Source organism: Pogona vitticeps, chromosome 4, assembly GCF_051106095.1.
Source record: "Pogona vitticeps strain Pit_001003342236 chromosome 4, PviZW2.1, whole genome shotgun sequence".
NCBI lineage: Eukaryota > Metazoa > Chordata > Lepidosauria > Squamata > Agamidae > Pogona > Pogona vitticeps.
In genome coordinates, this window is record NC_135786.1 from 32,603,988 (window position 1) to 32,624,668 (window position 20,681).

At 40.8% G+C, this 20,681-nt stretch overlaps 1 protein-coding gene across 2 annotated transcripts in view; it reads left to right on the forward strand.

The window, feature by feature from the left end:
* Window positions 1-6,948: 6,948 nt before the first annotated feature.
* AHCY (adenosylhomocysteinase) overlaps window positions 6,949-20,681 on the forward strand; it is a 38,743-nt gene continuing 25,010 nt past the window's right edge. The window contains exons 1-4 of one of the 2 annotated variants that reach the window (XM_020806504.3): window positions 6,949-7,132; window positions 11,110-11,300; window positions 12,911-12,986; window positions 15,683-15,835. In XM_020806504.3, coding sequence (XP_020662163.2) covers window positions 11,166-11,300; window positions 12,911-12,986; window positions 15,683-15,835 — 364 coding nt within the window. In that variant the 5' untranslated portion in view covers window positions 6,949-7,132; window positions 11,110-11,165. Of the gene's footprint in view, window positions 7,133-8,458; window positions 8,659-11,109; window positions 11,301-12,910; window positions 12,987-15,682; window positions 15,836-20,681 lie in introns of those variants that run through there. The other variant, XM_020806503.3, reaches the window with a different exon arrangement.

Genomic DNA, 20,681 nt, shown 5'->3' on the forward strand with positions numbered 1-20,681 from the left:
CCATAATGCACAACTTTCATAATTAGCTGTTGTGGCACACAAAGTTGTCTACATTTTTGCAATGGTTACATGTGACTTGAGACAGAACTGGGTTTTTGAACACTTCATGCTCAGTTAATGCAGACAGCTGAGAGGCAGAGTTTAACTAAAGTGCATTTGGCAGGTTCTCGTTATTCTGGACAAGGAATACACCTCTGAAATTGGAGGTAATGATTTACAGATAAGGTAGCTAATATTAAACTGTGATGGTTGTTTTGATAATGAGGATAGAACAAAATTAATTTCCAAAAATAATTCAAAGAGCGGAAAGCAGGATAAAATGGGTAAAATGGTCACAGTTATCTTTTAAATACACATTTAAAGTGCATTTTTAGCTATCTGAAGTGAACATTTTCAGGTTTTATGTTGTTTTCTTATAATTTGGGGAGGGTGATGAAAAGCAACAAATAACATAACAAGTAGTATAGCAAGGTACTAATAATCTTTACGGTAATGAGAGGTGGCTTTGTATTAAGTTCCACAAAAATGACTTAAAATTATATTTTCAACATTTTTACCAGTGTCTTTCACAAGGTTCATGTAAAAATAATAGTGATGTTTACAATCCAGCATAAAACAATAATCTTACTGATTGTTTGGGAGTTAGGCCAGATCGCAAGTGTTTATTTGTATGAAGCATTCTGATGGCCTTTTATTGATATATAAACAGCACACAGCTGATGGTATTGGCAGTATTATGCTGTTTTATTCTAAACCAGTCTAGCGTCCTGATCCATTATGTTCATAAACCATACACTCCAAAATTGTTTTTAAAAAATAAATCTTGTAATATTAAAATAGTCAAACCTATACTTGCAATAATTGTCTTCTAATTAATTCTTATCAAGAAATAAAACACTTGTACTACCATAATTAATCCCCTTCTTCAGCAACTGAACAAAAAGCTAGTTGGAATTATCTATTTACGACACAGCTGTTCCTTCCACAGTTTAAGGAATACTGTACTGTAATATGATATCTGCAAGAGATGGGAGACAGATGATATCTGCCCTCTGCTGGGGAATCACATCTATAGCATAGGCATCCTTCAGTCTCAAGAGACTATGGTAACGTGCTCTGTATGGAGGACTTGGAAGAGCGTCTAGTGTGGCTGAGGAGGCCAATTCGAGAGTTCCAATCCCTTTCTGTCAGCTTTCTGCTAGTAATGTCCAAAGTTCTGATTGAAGAAAAACACACACTCTTCTTCTACAAAGACATGTGTATTAACAAAAATATATACAAATATACAGTACAAAGCAGCAGTCCTTTGGCGTGGCAGCAATATAGAGGCAAAGTGCATAAAGGATAGCAGTATAGAGGAAAGAGAAGAAGATACATTTACATTCACATTGTTCACTTATGTACACTTGAGCTGAAGCTTCTGTCCAATCACGTCATGTGTTGCATCATCTCCTTTACATGGGTGTTGCATCATACACAGATGTTGCATCATCTTCATAGTCACAGTGACTCAGCACCTGCACAGGTGAATATTACAGTCTGGACCTGTTCAGGCCTATAAAATTCTCAATACTCTGACACTTTCCATGTTGTTTCAATGCTGTATGTGAAGCTGAAGTGTCCTCTCCAGGGCATGAAGCCTGGGTAGAATAATATGGAGGATAGGCTGTTACCCAACCAGCAAATCCCCGCTCTCCACACCACTGAAATAGTCCAATGGAAGGGCAAGAGCCAATACAACTGGTTCCAGCGACGTTGCAGGAGTTGACAGAACGACACGAAGTGCCTCCGGGACTCCGGCTCTGGATTTTTCCTCGAGGTTGACTCCTGAAACCTTTTCCATCAGTGGATACAGCCACAAGGCAGTGGAGGTTTGAAATCAGAGTTTTCCTTCTCCTAGATGGGCTGCCTTCCAAGGCTGATGAGTCCCACATATCTGGCCTGCTCTCTCACGGCATGGAGGACGATGGCGGCGCCTCAGCGGGGGTTTGAAATAGGAGTTTTCCTTCTCCTAGATGGGCTGCCTTCCAAGGCTGATGAGTCCCACCTACCCGGCCTGCTCCCTCATGGCATGGAGGACGATGGCGGCGCCTTAGTGGGGGTTTGAAATCAGAGTTTTCCTTCTCCTAGATGGGCTGCTTCCCAAGGCTGACGAGTCCCACCTACCCGGCGAATGTCAGGTTAACCCAACCTTGAATGCCCGAAAACATCTTCCATGAACCTGTGTCTCTCAATAGCAGTAAACCATCACCAATTTAGGTATCTCCTTTTCCAACCACAAAAAATCACACTGAAGAGCAGCTTGAAAACAAATAAGATTCTACAGGGATGTTTTTTTAAGCAAACTATTTACACTTTCAGTCTAAGAAATATATCTTGTCATGTTTATAATTAGTGTCAATGTTGCTATCCAGGGTACTAAGCCATTCAAAGAATTGTTCTAATAAATTCTCTGGGCCCCCAAATCATGAAGACATAGGGAAATTCTAAAATGAATTGAGGCAAGATTTTGAGCTCTTTAGCTGGTAAACTGTTACAAAATAATAATCATAATAATTAATAATTAATAATTGATGATGATGATGATGATGATGATGGCAGGGGTTCATGTCATATTGAAGTCATGAAGTCTGTATTGCCAAAGTTTTCAGAACAATGCAAGGAGAGCCTGAAATGTTTCCATATGTGAGCAGCTACCAGGTGTTATTCAGATGTCAGATTTTGTTTGTTTATTTATTAAAATATTTCTAACCCACCTTATATCTGTAGGTCTCAGGGTGAGATAGGATCTGATTTTAGGGTCTGAAACAATTTGAATCAACTAAAAAAGTTAATTTAAAATATAACGAACAAGACAAAAATAGCAAGGTGAAGGATTCTTAGCCAAGTCTTAATCTAATTACAATGCTTACGTATTTTAACTTAATACTGAAACAGAAGCAGTGTTGGTGCCTGTCCAGCTTCCACTGAGTGGCCATTCTACAACTGAAGCACTATCTCTGAGAAAGCCCTTTTCCATGTCCCCATATAATGTACAGTTCTTAATAGTTGAGATAGAAGAGGACTCTCCCAGGAGATTTTAATGATCAGGCATGGAGAAAGGCAGTCCCAAGCCCTTTTGTGGCTTTAAAAATCATGTCAATGCTAGAGATTGGCATGAACTGCTGGTTTGGCTGTTGGCCCAATGAGTATTCCAGGGGTTTTGAGCCCCTTCACCACCTCCTCTGGGCACTGACTGCTGAGTGGGCACACGGAGGAGGTGGGGCTCATAACCGCAAAGCACGTGTTGGGCTGATGGCTGAACTGGAACAAACCACTGAACCAGAGGTTTTTCCCCATCTCTAGTCAAGACATTGCATTCAGACTGGAAGGAAACTGGTAGCACAGTTCTTATATGAGTTCTGAACACTCTAGCTGCTGCATATTATGCTCGCTGCAACATCCATTTCATCCTTGGGGCACCCCCAGGTAGAGTGCATTGCAATAATCTAGATCAGCCATTCTCAACCCTTTTTTGGCCATAACCATAAACACAACATGAAAAAATACAGACCAAATGAGGATTGTATAAATTGCATAACAAAGCTTATATGATGGTGTGTGAAAAATTGTTTCCAGTCTGTGTTAGGGGCCCACCAAGAGGTTATATGGCCTCTGTTGAGAATGATCTACAGTATATGGAATATTTCTGGTGTGTGAACTACCTGTCCAGGAATGGTAGTAGCTGGCACATTAACCAAAGCTAGCCCCAGTCATTGTGAGCTAATGTGTTTACTTGGGCATCCAGTGACAGATATTAATCCAGGACCACTTCCAAGCTACGCATCTTCTCCAGATCATTCTGTCAGAATTCAGGTTCACTTCAATGGGCTTCATCCAGCCCATTACCCCATTTGGCTACTGGTCCACCACCTGCACAGCCTCACTTGACTTTGACAACAAATAGAAATAGTTTGGGGAAAAGAGCAAAAGATGGAATAGTGTCCAAGCCATGCCATCATTATAAAATGACCAACTATGTAATAGCTGCCATTTCCTTTCTGCTGCCATTTCTAAAAATATAAAATTCAGTAGTTATCTCAGATTCATATCTAATTTTACTTGAAAGTCACAGCTTCTTCAGCAGACAGAAAGCAAAAATGAACATAATGTTACTATGAGTAAAGTTCTAAATTGGTTTGGGGTGCACTAGGAAAAAGGAAAATGCTGGACAGCTCAGTGGTTTAGGTACCTGGCTGCATAGTCAGAGGTTGTGAGTTCAATTCCCCACTGTGTCTCCTGGGAGAAGAGTTAGCCTTTGTAGTCATGGGCAAGCTGCACAGTCCTAGAGTGAGCTTGGAAGGGAATGGTAAAATGCTTTTGTGTATTCTCCACCTAGAACACCTTTGAATCAACTCAATCAGATGCCCTCCAAATTTGTCCTAGACTATAATTCCCATCTTCCCTAAACACTGTCCATGCTAGCCAAGTCTCAAAGCATCTGGATAATATTATGTTGGCGAAGCCTGGATAATTGATTCCTTAACAGAGATATTCTCCAGCCACGCAAAGCTTGAAAGGTTACATTACTCCTTCAAGAAATTCAGTGTTTCAACCCAGCTCCTTGTTTGGACCACAACTCCCAGACTCCCCCAGCCAGCAGAGTCACTGGCCATACTAGCTAGAGAACTCTGGCACCTGTTGCAGAAAACAAAAGTAATTTGCATAGAAGAAATGTAAAACTTTAGACTCCTTATGTTGTTCACTTGTATTTGAAGTATATCACTACATGGAGAAGGGGAGGTTAGTGATCCAAGATACATCTACACACAAATCAATTTTATGAAATAAAATGTCAAAAAGTAGGGTTCTAAGTATATTCATTTTCTTTGTGGTGCGATATTTTTATATGAACAATTTTTTTTCCTGTAGAGATTTGTGAGATCAACCGTCCTTCACTCTCTGAACTGGTACCGGCAAATAGTTTATCCCCTAAGCCAGAACTAGTCTTAAAATACATGCACTTAACTTCTTTCCTAAACCACTGTTCGCCATATGTGGGCATTATTATTCCCATCACCACCAGTATCATCTAGTCATATTGTACGTTATTTCCAGTATACATATAGCATACACTTATAGGCAGGGCATGATGAAATTGTAGTGCAACACATTCAGGGAGTACCAGCTTGGGAGTAATGGATAAAAGAGACTACCAAGGTAGCATGGCATCAGAGAGTTAAATGGGAAAAACAGAGAGACTAAAATTTTTGGAGGTTGAAGGGTTCATTTGTCCTCCTCTTCTGATCGTTATCCAGGAAAGTTAATATATGGTACTCTGGGCTTTTTAAAAAGCCAGCCAATATAAACACACAGGCTATTGCTTAACTTATTTAGCTCATCACTGTTCTATTTGCCTACATGGTATTGGTTATTTTAGAGGGTAGGAACACATATTAAATGGACTAATGATCTGAGCTAATAATCTGCACGTATCTCCCAATATATACAGAGATATCCCATGCTTTCATTTAAAAAATGGACAGAGCTTTAAAACATAGTGGAAAAGCAAACATAGAGAACCTTTTGTTCTAGTTACAAAATATGTGGCAGAAATCAGCATGACCTGAAGGGATGATCATAGACTTTGTGAGGTCCAGAGAATTATGAAATTGGCATAATAGAGCAAACAGAGAAACATACTGCACCTCTGAACATAATTGTAAGTAACCAAATAGATGGCCAGGCCAAGAAAGACTGCAGATTATAGTCGTGAGATTTGTTGGAATAATGGTGACAACATTGTCATCCTGAGACATTACTGGACTGCAGTGTCCATCCTTCACCAAATACTAGGGCTGATGAGTACTTGAGTCTCACAACATTAGACTACTAATGTTACTACCTCTTTGTTGGGTGATATGCAGACCATTTGACTCTTCCATATTTTGAGCTACACCTCCCATACCCTTGGTGATGCTGAAGAGGGCTGATGGGCTCAAACATTTGAAAGGCCAAAGGTTCCCTACATTTACTATACAGTTACACATGAGGATGAAAACACTGTCATGAACGTGTGTAAGATAAGAAAGGCAAAAAGATGATGTGGCTGGTCACAATTACACGTGACCAGGCAAAACGTTCCTAGCAAAAGCAGTAAGGAAAATACGAAGTAGCTGTTCCATCTGTTCTTCTTACTAAACTTTCTGAAGTGGAAAAAAAATAGAAAAAGTGGGTGAGAGGAGTGGTTTTAAAAGATGTCTCAGATGTCTCTCCTAGTCTAGTGCATACAGAATCCCATAGGGTAACTGTATGATAAACAGCCTGATCCAGAATTGCCCCATGTCCAAAATGAGATACACAACATTTAAAGCCAAATCAGTGCTTCCAAAGCTCAAACCAGACATTCTGCTTTCTTCATACACTATGGAGAAAAAAGGTCAGGTAGTCCAACAGACAAAGGGTTGGTCTTCAACTATTTCCTTCCTCCTTCCTAATTCAAACGCTGGATTCCATGACAAACCACCCAGTGCATAACTTCTGATATTGGTATGCTTACTTTACCTACAATTAGATTTACTAATTGTGTTCTTCTTCTGTAAAAACTCAGCATGATTTTGGCCTGCACACAATCTAAGAACATCCCCGTCTGACTACCATGACATGCATGCAAGGGGGAATTTACTTTTTGAATATGTATGGCATCTTCTTAATCCTTCTAGTTATGCATTATGCAACCTGACTCAGATGATAATAGATTTGTAGATCACTCCTTTGTCTTTCATATTTTCACAAAGAATGTTAATTTTTTTCTTCTTCGCTTTTCTGAGCACTCCTGCCTGCGTATCTAAGACTGCAGCATTTCCTCCTCTCCTGGATATCAAAGCACATTAAAGAAACAGAAAGTGAAACTGGGAGATAGGGAGGAAGCATATCTGTGGTTAAAAGCAGCTAGTGAGTGGCAACAAAAAGTGTTTCTAGGCAAAGCTTTTATTACTACTGTGTAATCATACTGCTTCAATCAAGGAATATTATACAGGGCATAGACACCATCTTCTATCCATACATCTCCCATGTTTTCCCATTAAGTCTTCAATTCAAGTCCGACTGCTTGGCTGAGGAAGAACGTGGAAGAAAGAGGATGCTGCAAATGGTGAGTGAGTTGTCATGCTGGGGAGGCATGGAGGGAAGCATGCACCTCCTGAGGAATGGGCTAGTGTGCAGGAGAAGTGGGCATCATGCATGCACAACACCTGTGCGGGCACCGCAACTCAACCCGGACAGGGATGACTTAATTTGTGCCCATCTCTATTTTGGACTCTTGATCTTTTAAACTGAAAAGTAAAGTATTGGCTTATTTTTTCCAAAACTTTAAAAGGGAAAAATATGTTTTTTCACTGTTAGCAGAAATTTTTGCTGGAAACTCTTGATTATTCAGGAGTATACAGATTCACTAAATTTAACAAACTTCAAAGCCAATCTCGACTGTCTTATTCAAGAACAAACCTACATTCCCTGATCAGGTTGCCCTTTGGCAAAGGGCAACCTGACTGCTGGTGATACCTATATCAAGAGTCAAGATGGACTTTACAGGATAACCTCTCCTGATCACTACCATTCACAAAGAGAGGCCAAGCAGGGGGAAAATCCCAGGACCTGACTTCTTTTTGCCCCCATCAGTTAACCACTTTCTCACCAAAACACAAAGGGGTCAGGGATCTCTTCTTGGAAATTGCAATAAAAAGGCCACCTATCTCTTTCCTCCTTCCACGACTAATTGGTTTTCGGGATTGTGGTGTCTTGAGATCAACTCCACTGTTGTCCTTTCCAGGTTTTAGTAGGAGCCTGGAGCCTGGCTCCTTAGGTATATATATATACCTACCTACCTACCTACCTACCTACCTACCTACCTACCTACCTACCTACCTACCTACCTATATGTAGGTGGGTGGGTGTGGATGGGGTGTGTCATTCAGTCTTCAGTAAATCGAGTGGAATTATTACTGTGTCGCGGCCCTTTATTGGTGACAAACCCACTACTTAAAAGGGATGTATGGAGTAAGAAGACACCTCCTCGGCCGGCTCTTAGACGTCTCATGGGGGGGCCGCCCAACCTTGGCAACCGTCTAAGGCAGAAAAGCCGCTGTCGCCTCTCCTCTCCCTCCGCCGTCGGGCTCCTCTGCTCCTTCCTCACCTTCCCTTCCCCTCTCCCCGTTTTGCCTGCCTCCTTCGCCGCCGTACCTCGTCTTCGGACGGGAGCAGCTCTCCCTGCCTTGCACAGCCCACGGTAGCCCCCGCCCCCCAGTTTCCGACCACCTGAGAGGCCGCCCTGCCCCTCGGCCAGGCTCGCAAGCGCAAGCGCGACGGGTTGGGGGCGGGGGCCCGGCTAGCAAGGGAGCGCCTGATAGGCGGGCGAAGCGAGCCTCCCTCTCGCCGAGAGGCGCTGAGGCTCCTCAAGCCCGGGCGCGCCGCGACCACGCCCACTGGGTGCCCGGCGCGGGGATTGGTGGAGGCGCGGACGGTGACGTTCGGAAGAGGAGGCGAGCCTATTTAAAGCCAGGTTTTTGCCGCCAGTCCTTTCTCGCCGCCTTCTGCCCATTCAGGTGCTTTCTTCGCTTCCTTTCCTTCACGTGTCTTGCAAAAGCTCCAGCATGTCCGACAAGCTGCCGTACAAAGTTGGTAAGAGGCCATTTCCCCTCCTTTTCTTCCTCACTACGAAGGCCTGGTTATATCCTTTGGCAACGGGAATGGTTGGCTGCAATACAGGGATCATGGCGAAGTGCTTGTGGCTTGGGACCGTTCTCCACCTTTGTCTTTGCCTGTCACTTTACCAGCTCGAAAGTGATGGTTTTCGTAACCGAATTTTACCGTTTTGGTGTCACCCTCGTTCCACTTCCAAAGGAACAGTTCAGAGACAGAGGGTGCCTTCATTTAAAAAGCAAATGCTTTCTTCCCCCAAGAAAACTAGCCCTGCTCTCCTAAGCTACGGGAGGCTTCTCTTTCTTTTTATCGTACAAAATGGACTTAACATTGCCTTCCTAGCCTGTCGCCTCTGAGCAAGCTCCATGTGGGCGCTGCAGAGAAAAAGAGCTTCCCGGGAATTGTAGTCCTTCTGACTGCTTGAAAGAAGGACAGTGCTTTCGTCTGGGAGCTGCGATGACTACATTTCCCGTAATGCCCTTGGGCGGCCATGCTGTCAAGCTGCCCTTCTCGTTGCAGGTTAGCTCCCTGACGATTCCTATGGACGGCTTCTCATTTGGAGAAAACGTGTTTGTTTCTCATTTAGAGAAATACAGAAGTCTGACAGATACAAAACTCTCGGAGAAGGGAGATTTAAACAAACAGGATTTAGTGGTTCAACATGTGTAAAATCAAGTGTTTTGCAGGAAATTGAATCTAGTAGAGCCCCCTCCTGCCCAAATATCCCAACATAATTGTTCTTCTATTTGGCCTTTCTTTAAAATATTTTACTTGGTTCTAGAGATAAGACACAAGCGTATGGGAGTGACCATACCCTTACTGGAGGATTGTCATGTGTTTAAATGGTCAGAACAACAAAAAAGGAATTACCTATGGGCTGAGAAATGTTGGAAAACAACTTGGTCCTGTGTTTATCAGCATAAAAATTGCTGCAAAAGGGAATTCCTGTGATCAGCTACCAAGAGATTTCTACTGATCAGCAAGAATCTGATGTATGCTAAAGTTATATAACTGCCTTATTTTTTAAAAAATTACCAAAGTAGAAGCTATACATGTGTGAAGTTTTGTAGCTCCTCTCCAGTTGTTTTCTATGTACTGTAGCATCTGAAGTTTGGGTTGAACCAAAGCAAAATGAAGCCACCCTATTTTGTTCAGTGACGCACTTGATATTCTTTAAGAAATAGTGTGTATCAGCACTTTTGTATTTCTGCCATTTCAGTTCTTGCTTACGGTGGGCTTGTCCTGGGTTCATTTTAGGATGGTCATTTATGTGTCACCAAAAAAGTATTCATAAGTATGTATTTGCATGAAATGTAAACATGCTACTGTAACAAAACAAATGTTCTAATTAGCATAATTTGAATATAAATATAGTACATTTCACCACGTTGGGGAAGATTATGAACAACTCATCAGACAGTCTGCTGTTTAGGTGCTAAGCATTGATTCGAAACATTTTTTTTCTGTAGGGTTCTTCGTTGTTGTGGACTGGGGATCTTTGGAAAACAGGATATGTTTTTAAAAGAGGATTATTATATAATGGTGTTCAAAGAAAGAACATGAAAGTAGAACACATGGCCACACAGGCTTATGCGCATGAGTCTCTTTAAGATATCATGGTCTAAGACAGTCGTCCCCAACCTTGGGCCTCCAGATGTTCTTGGACTGCAGCTCCCAGAAGCCTTCACCACCGCCTCTGCTGGCCAGGATTTCTGGCAGTTGAGGTCCAAGAACATCTGGAGGCCCAAGGTTGGGGACCACTGGTCTAAGACACTGACCAGATATACTCTTATGACATTAACTGTATTTGTCTTCAGAACTGACCATTGGCAAAAGCCTCTGAAGTACAAAGTGCAGCCAGGATTGCTGACAAGCCAAAACAATTTAGGTTAATAAAATACTAGTGAGGAGTGCAAGGAGATTGCAAAGGAATTACGGTAATCACATTAAATCCTGCTCATGTCATGTTCTTAGTTGTTTTGATGAAGTAGTGCCAGAAAACTCCCTGGATTTTCTTTGGGTCACTCACACAGTCTTGATCAACTTCACATAATTGTTGAGGATAAAATAACAGTGATAGGAAAGCCATGTGCATTTGATATTCCACACTGGAAGAAAGGTGAGGTATGAAAGTACTTCACAAATATAGGTGTTTTCACTTTGTTCTAATCACTTGCGTATGACAATAATGGTTATAGAATGGGCATCAGTTTTTAAAAACTAGTGCATTAACATAGATACATAATTATTTATTGAACATGCTTGAAGAAAGCTATGAAGAAGGCCTGCTCCTATTTCTCTCAGCTGCCACATGGTGTCTGTCTTGATGGTATCTTGGCAGTTCTGCTACTGATGTTAACTGGAGAACTTCGATGAATTAGAGTTTTGTGCATGCATGTAACAACCACCTGTTACTCCTTTTGCTTGCAGCTGATATCAGTCTTGCAGACTGGGGCCGCAAAGCCCTGGAGATTGCCGAGAATGAAATGCCAGGCTTGATGAAGATGCGGGAGATGTACTCTGCAACCAAGCCACTGAAAGGGGCTCGGATTGCTGGTTGCCTACATATGACTGTGCAGACAGCTGTTCTCATAGAAACTCTGGTGGCTCTGGGAGCTGAGGTAAAGTTGTCTTTGGAATCCCTAGCACCTTTTATTTGAAATTGTCTCTGAGTTTATTTATTTGTGGGCAAAGCTCGAACAAAATGACATATGTCCTTTTTTTTCAGTCCTGCCACTATTACACATAAATGAGCCTAAGAGGCCGTATTGTTCCAAAAAGAAAGAATCCAACTGTTGTTCTCTTAATAAAGAACTTTGAGAACTACTGCTAAATATCAGATAAAATATTTTATGGCATAGTGTTTAAATAAGCTTTGGGTCCATTGTATTGGGAGAGAGAATGGGTATTAAAAATTAATTAATAGTAAATAATGAATAAATACCACACCGTATTCTTGAAGACTTTCACGGCTGGGATCCGATGGTTGTTGTAGGTTTTACGGGCTGATTGGCCATGTTCTGGAGGTTTTTCTTCCTAACATTTAGCCATTCTCTGTGGCTGGCATCTTCAGAGGACAGGAGTTAGAACAGCTTGAAAAACCTACAACAACCATCAAATACCACACCCTTGTTAAAATCAGCAGACTCTGAATACACATCTTTTGCAGGCACTGACGTGAGTCTAACGTGATATTGATATCTATGGGGCTTCCTTTTTCTCCTTCCGCTGTTTGAAACTTGCTCAGATAGTATCCCAGCCCTCTAAGACAGGTTTGGAGGTTGCCGGGGGGGAGGAGCCTAAGGCCCCTCCCCATCAACAGCATAGATGGAAGCAATTCTGTCAGTGAAACAGGCTTATTGGGTACTGGCCATTATTAGGAACTAAGAGTGAAACTAGTAGCAGATGGTAAGCATGAGGTTTATTGAGATGTGCCTCATTAAAGAGATGGTGGTGCCTATAAGCTAGCAGGGCATCTGGGGCCCCCAGATGTTGAATTCCTGTCAGTAGTGACCAACACCATCAATGTTTAGAGATCATGGGAGCATCCATGGGATCATGGATGACATTTGAAGAGTCTGAATGGACCACTCAAGCATCTGCCATTGTTCTGGTATAATTATTTCACATGTGTTCTTGCAATGTATCACTCCTCCAGGTCTGCAGATGAGTGGCATATAATTCACAGCAGATATCACATGCAAACCAATGATTAAAGCTCCTAACTTGTCTAATTTAAGCAGCACCCTGCATTTGCCACCATTTCTTGCTGGTACAAAGAGTCTCTACTGCCAGGGTTATATGGACCAAGCCAGAAAGTGTGCACACCTGGGAGAATCACAACAGAGACTCTATTAGCAAAGAATGGACTGAAACCTATGACTTTCTTTGTTATGCAATAGGATTTTGGCTAGTACTGTATATGCAGAGTTATTCTTAATCCTAAATAGATGCTGACTTTCCATCATTACTTTCATCATTCTGCTAATGGCCTGGCCTCCACTTAGGTTTCTACATAGTCCATATATATTTTTCATATGTAGTTAATAAGATCTTGTAAGTCTTAGTAAAGAAAAAAAAGGATATAAATCTTGAAGTCTCATTTCCAAATTGTAATATATAGCACTATATTCTAGAAAACTCTTAAGTTTGACCAGGTTAATTGTATATGGGAGTGGGGTCAGAGAGAAGGAACTTACAGCCTGTGAATATATTTTGAATTATTTTGCAGGTTCAGTGGTCCAGTTGCAATATTTTCTCCACTCAGGATCACGCTGCTGCAGCTATTGCCAAAACTGGAATTCCTGGTAATGTTTTGCTTTCATTATAATCTAACTGCTGACAATTTAAATTGTTGAGTCCAGCCCAATGATTGTTCAATAGAATCTGGAGGAGTGACAAGGAGGAAATGATAGCATGTCAGGTTATCACCAGAGCAGAACAAAAGCTTTTAATTCCCTAGCAAGAGAGTGATTTTGTATTCTAAAGGCAGTGGCGGACAGAGCAAAATACTTCCAGTGAATTATCCAAGCCAAAAAGAATAATAATGCAGGAACTTTATGACTAAGCAAACTATTCTGTTGTTTTTTTCCTGGATAAAAAGAATGACAATGTAAGCCATAAGACACAGAGTGAAATAATTTAAAAAGTACCATAAGCTTAAGCTAGAAAGTATGCTCATTTGGGCATTGCTAGATCATATGATCCTTAGAGATTCTGCATTGTCTGTTCTCTTAGCATTCATGTTTCCAGAGTGTTATCTCTTTATTCCATCTTTTCCTATCTTGGTGGACTCCAGATGTTTTGGAATAAAGCTCTCAGCATCTCCAGCTATTGGCTATGCTGGATGGAGCTGCTGAGATTTGAAGTTGAAAACATGCAAGTCACCACCTTGGTGAAGTTTGCAGTCATTGTGCATGACTTCAATATGTGAACCATATTGACCACCTACAAGTGTTGCTGAAAGCTTCTCCTAGTTTGGTTCTGCAGTAAGTTTGACAATGGGATCACTTCAATGTGCTTAAGGGCATTTCAGCAATTTGGGAAAGATCAGCTTTTGACTGATCAAAATGGCACTTGCCCAAATTTCTTCTCCACAACTTATAAAGGTATACTGAAGCCCCAGTGCTGAAAGTCTGGTTATCCTCATCCTTGATCATCTTACAGATACCTAATCACTTTTTAAAAACATGATAAATTGAATAACTTTTAAGAATAAATAGAAATCACCAGTGTAAAATGCCACAGAATATGGATGAATTTTACAGGTTTTGGAGTGGTCACTGTTGTGATATGATGTCCACTGTTTTTATTAGGTTGGATTTAGTTTGAATGAACTTTGCTGTGCTGTAACCTCCTGAAAAATCAGTAGAATTATGGCATGACTGCTTTATATGGGTACAACTCACTCATTATTTCTATGATCAGCTATAGTTGAGTACTTAGGGTCAACATAATTTGTATGGGACAGCAGTCCCGACCAGGTGTTCTCCAGAAGCTTTACAGAATAATCATCTGAATCCCCAAGCTAGAATGGCCATTAATGATGCCATCTGGAGGTCCTGGTTGTTGTAATCCAACACACTAAAGGAAAGTTGTCAAGGAATTAGGCAAGGGTAAAAGAAGGCAGTGCCGATGCTTTGTACGTAACATATATAATGTCCTTTGCCAACAGAGGTGTGATCTATGAATCGAAGGAAAGAGCAAGACAGTAATGCCATTAATACTGGGTCCTTCATTAAAGTGAGAAGGAATAGGAAGGCTGCTGTTACTTGGCTGATGTTCATATCAAACCTGGACAGAATGTAATTCTGAGACTGCGTGTAACTCCCGCCCACAGAGATTTTTGTACTTCTCCCTACACACTATTGAATACCAAATTTTCAAAAGTGCAAGTAGCCTTTTACCCACTTCTGATTTCTTTCTTTCTTTATTGTTGTTTTGCATTTTTTGACAATCTTTGTGGCCCTGTAGGATTCCAGGGACAGAAACCTGGGCCCCACACCCATCAAAAGTACTCAGCCCTGAGTGAGATCTTCCTCTTACTCCAAGAAGTTCTGTTCAGTATATATAACAGTCCTTTCCTTTATCCCAGTCTTATTCTCGTAACAGCTTCGAAAGTTAGGTTAGGCTGCAGTTACCTACTGCTTTGATTTAAAGAGAAAAAAATGCTTGTTTCGATGGAGCTAATAAAGAATCATGTGACACCTTAAAGATCAACAAATGTGTTTCAGCTTGGGCTGAAAAAGTGGACTCTAGTCTATGTATGTTTATGTCATAATAAACTTGTTCATGATTAGGCTACCCCAAACCTCTTTACTACTTTTGCTGCTGCAGACACAACCTAACTACTTCTCCGGAATATGTCTAGGCATGACTTTGGCAGGATGAATGCTTCATGGAAATATGAGTCCAAGACATGAATTGTGAGGCCAAGGCAAGGAGCTGTCTATAGTTCACAGTTCTTAGTAACTCTCATCTAGACAAGATTAACAGCTTCTCTCTTCTTTGAAATCAGTCTGTTTTCCATGTGGCTTTTCACACTGTTCAGTAATTTTTACCAATGTTGAAACGAAGGTGAAGGTACATGTCACTGAGTATAAAACATCTACATTTTCCACCAGTGGTAAACTCCATGATGTCTGCATTGAGATAAAAAGAGCCTTGGGGAAGGGAGTTGCTGTTCTGTATTGCCATGAATCTTGACAGTGTTTTATAGGAGATAATATTGGCACAATTCCAGGAGGAGCTGCTTGGTTGAAAAAGGTCTTAACATGTGCATGACTCAGAATTAAGCTCTTTGGTTCAAATGTAATAGGATTATTTTGATTTGCAGCAGTTCAGGCAGAGGTCTGTTGCTTAATACCTCCCAGGAAATATTGGTGATAACTGTCATGGTACCACTTCCTGTAACTGAGTTCCCAGACTGCACTCGTTTTCCTGTAAGTGACTTGATTATTGGGATGTGAAAAGACTTATGTTTTCTGTTTTGATTTGGTCCTAGTGTTTGCCTGGAAGGGGGAAACAGATGAGGAGTACATATGGTGTATTGAGCAGACTCTGTATTTCAAGGATGGGCAGCCTCTAAATATGATTCTTGATGATGGTGGAGACCTCACCAGCTTGGTTCATACCAAATATCCACAGCTCTTGAAAGGTAAACAACACATTTTTCTGTTAACTTCCAGAATTTTTGAGATGGCTTCTCTTCACTTGCAGCACAGACAGCTGAGAACGAATGTCCTGTCAGAGAGAGATACTAGCTTAATTTTTGGATCAGTGCCTAAAAATCTAAAGGCTGGCTTGGAAACCTTACCCAAAAACAATAATCCAGTGGTTCTTAACCTTTGTTACTCGGATGCTTTTGAACTGCAACTCCCAGAAACCCTAGTCAGGACAGCTGGTGGTGAAGGCTTCTGGGAGTTGCAGTCCAAAACTCCTGAGTAACCCAAGGTTAAGAACCAGTGCAATAATCCATTAATTTGAAGGAGTGACCCTGCTCTTCCTACTACACCAGTGTCTCTCAGTCTGTGTTAACCCATACACTCTTGTGGTAAAATTAAAATCCTTCTTTTCAAACCTTACTCTTCTACTAATTTGTTTTAAAAGTTCTAATAATATATAGAAATAATGAAGATATTGAAATATAGAGGCAGAGAGGGAAATGGCTGATTTTTGCCTTGTACGTAATTTCATGCTACCACTGAGCGGGGAAATGTTTTGGCACTGACAGAGTGAAAAGTTTGGTGGGGGAAACTTTAAGGGGCTGCACAGAGGAGACTGAATTCTAAACTGCAGGATAATTCAAAAGTAGAGAAATCTAAAGAAAATATTGTAAGGGCACTCCTGTGTATTATAGGAAGAGGCAATAAGCTGCAAAGATCTCATTATTTTCTTCCATTTTCTAAATAAAAAATTAAAAGGGGTTGTGTAACTTGCTGTAGCTGATGGACAAGGGGCAGAGTGTATCTTGGGTGCATGAGCAAATGCAAGAACATGCCACTCTACAGTATTTGGTCAATTAGCTGAAATTAACCACAGCAAGTTATAAAAACTTGCACAAATGCCAGTAGGGGTCTTGCTAGTGTCTACTTAGTTACTGCCTAAAGAAGTATCTGAAGTGGTCTGGAGAAGTTAAAGGTAAATCTGTAAATGTGGTCTTCATTACATATCTTTTATCAGTAGTATATATTTTTGGGCTTGTAGTTAAAATATACTATTTTCTTACAGTGTTGTAGGCAATATGTTTGGAATGTTAAATAGCTTGAAATTTTCTGAATTTTGGTTTTTAAAATAAAAATGACAGGGAAGTTCTTCTTCCTTTTTCTGCCCGTGTCCTGAAAATCAACTCAGTGACCGAAATCCTGTTCTGTAATGCAGTCAAAGTTATAAATTTTGGTCCATTCCTCACAGGTAAATAAAGAGCCCCAACGTAATTCAGGGGGCATGGACATGCATTGGCTTAGTGTGCACACACGTGTGCACGCACGCACACACACACAAACAGAAACTCAGTGAGGGTTTATTTACTATTGAAAAACAGACTTTGTTTATGTTATGCAACAAGATTTTGTTCTGGATTTACGATACTAGGGTAATATAGTGACTCTCTGCCAGTATATTGGCAGATTGATTGGCTCTATGCTGAGCCATGAAATTCACTGGTTGTTCTTTAGCGAGGGACTCTGAGCCTGATCTATCTCATAAGGTGGTTATGGGGGCAAAAGATAGAGGGGAGGAAAGCCATTTGTACTGCCTTGACCTCAATGGAGGAAAGGCAGGGTATAAATACAACAGAGAAATAAGAAATGAATTTTAGTTTTTCACAGAATTATTTATGTGAGAAGAACCAGGGGTAGAGGAAGCAGTTCCCTCAGTCCTGTGGTGGCTCAGTTGAGGGCTTAGCTGAGACCAGGCTGTAAATGTTGAAGGGAGTCAGCCAGAGAATGCAGCTGGACGCGATGGCTAATCACCCATATAGGGTTTGGCTGTTGTGAAAAATTAGCGCAGGAAGCAACTGTTGTTTTTGGATGCTATTGTTTGGGGACTGCTTCATGAAATCTTCTGGATGGATGTCTCTTGACCGTTGGACTGGACCTTAAAGGCTGTGGTTCATGATAGTCCCTGGTATGCCTTCAAAATCTGTGGCGGAAAGCTGGAATCCTCTAGTGCAAGTGGCAGGGATGCAGGGTTACACAGGAGAGGACATACAGTGAATATTGTGTTGTACAAATAGGCTTCTGTCTATGTTACATTCACTTCCGTCTTCTGACAGTACCAAGTATTTAGCTTTAAAAAAGCAAGAATCAAGTGTTAAAATCTTTCTATGTGGTACATAAAATTTCCTGGGACAGATTAAAAATGCAAACAAGATACAATATGAAAGAAAAAAAATACATTTAACTGAATCCTGTAAAAATAAACAGTATGTGTCTATTAATTCTACTTTGTAACTCATTCATAAATAAAAGCAGGTGCAAAAGCGTAGGCATGGGAGCAACTTATTGCCTTCAGTACATTTTCTTTCGGCTGATAGGTATTAAAAGTAGTACTGTTACATTTACATAGGCATCCTTCAGTCTCGAGAGACTATGGTAACATGCTCTGAATCGAGGAGTGTCCTCTCCAGAGCATGAAGCCTGGGTAAAGTAATATGGAGGATAGGCTGTTACCCAAGCAGCAGATTCCCTCTCTCCACATTGCCGAAATGGTCCAATGGAAAGGCAAGAGCCAATACAACTGTTTCCAGCAACATCGCAGGAGTTGGCAGAACAACACGAACTGCCCTACTGTTACCAGTTGCATGATCATTCTATAGGAGGATATAAGCAGGGCATGTAATGGGGTGATGCCCAAGCTGTTACACTTTTGCAATGGAGCTTCTTTTGAGCTTGGTCTTTTGTTAGTATTTCAGTAAACCAAGGAACTCTTTTGGACTCAAATCACCTATTGACTGAAAACCTGTTACTTAGCATAGTAAGTTGCAACTAGAGTACAGGAACTGTACAAATTTCTTGAATCTTTGCACCCTTAAAACAACAATCATATTTTTCCCTGGAAGCTTTGAAACTATTAGCGCCTGTTTCTTGATAGCTGTTTTCCCACATGAACAAACAAACAAACAAAAAAATCAACTTGCATAATAGGCTTTTTAAAATCCCTGCCCACTTTTGCTAAACATAAAAATCCCATGCCATATTCATGCCATGTAATTACCCCCAGTTTTCAAAAGTAGACAATAAATTATTCAGTAACATTTTAAACCTCATATACTTCCTCTGAAATACTGATATAGTATCTTCAGGGGGTGCATCCCACAAAAAGAGAATTTCTGGTTTAGAGCTGTGCTTTTCAACTTCCTGATATGTCAAATGATACGATTTAGTGCTTTGCAAAATATCCCTCTAAATGCATGATTTGATGCCGTGTGTAACAGATAATGTCTGTTGAACTTGCAGCAATTCACTTCCAAATGTTACACCTTCTGCGTAACAGTGCAACAGAATTTTAGCCAATATGTCAACATAAAGGTATTAATGCATTTGATTAATTTCCTATGACAAATGTTGGACAAATAATATCCTGAGAAATCCATTGCTAACAATGGATATACATAGCTTTTGGTATTAGTGATAATTTGTCTCTTTTTACTGATGTTTCCGTTTGCTTTGGAGTACCATAGGTGCTACATGACTACTCTAGGGTTTGTGCATAATGCACTCATTTTTGCTAATTAGGGACTGAAGACTTGAAAGAATTGTTCTATAGTATTTTACTGCTTTTATCTGTCAGTGAATATGAAGTAGCCAGTCATTTAGAATTGAGAAGCTACTCCTGGAAGAAGGAGGGCTGCATTCCAGGTCAGTTCGCAATGGGAACTCTATTGGACATCCCTAAAACTGCACCCAGGTGAACCAGATTGTGTGCCAAAAACTGGAATGCTGCAAGTCGGACAAACGCCCATATGCCAGGCTGACACAAGACATTTCACTGCCTGAGGTAGAGCAACAAATAGTGCCCACAAATCTACACAAATCAATATGATGAGATATTTTATCACGGGATAAAAAGTCCCATAAACATCGGTTGCTTTCTCCAGTAGTGAAGCAAGGTAAACAGGGAATAATTGGCTCCTTTTTGGTGATATCCAAAATCTGTGACCTGAGGTGACCTCGCTCTGCCTGATCATAAGGCCTGAACTGCCTTTGTATTTATATCTCATAGCATATTCTGCCACCATTGGTGTTTAGGAAAGGGAAATTACCAAACAGTTGGAGAGAGTAAAACCTTTCTCTGATTAGAGACCAGCTGCAGTGAACGAGCTAACCATATGGTCAATTGTGTGATATATGAAAAGCAATGTTGTGACATAATTCCTCCTGCTAAATGAGCCCTTTGATAGAGATGTGTGCTATGATGACCCATATGTCATTATACGCTTCACCCTTAAATTGCACAGGTCTGAACAGCTGGTTTTGGTTATAAACTGATTTTTTTTTCCAGTAAGCAAATAAATAAATATTCCAATAGATAAATATTCAATAAATACTGTGCCCCTGGCCACCTAGAACCCCATGTGTTCAACAGTGAAGGCGTCAAAGTAGTCTACTTGCCCCAAACACGACATCTCTAATTCAGCCTCTAGAACAGGGGATCAAAAGGTCTTTAAGGCTCACTAGGATTGTCAACACTGTGGAAGAGAACCCCAATAGAGAGCACAGTAGTGTGAATCAACTGTTAATGCTTCGTAGTTATGTTTGGGTGTGGTGGAATAAGAGTTATACATAGATTTTGAATGAGACCAGGTTCTGGTGCTCCTAACTCCCAGCATTGTTGAAAAAGGAAGTGTATATGAATGAAATTTAAAGACTTATGGAAGCTTGGATGAGAATAGAGGGGGTAGACTTACCCCCTGACTTCCCCGATGTCTTCATATACTTTTCAGCCATACATAAAATGACAACTAGCAAGAGGAATCTTTAAAACTATGTACTGATGCTGGA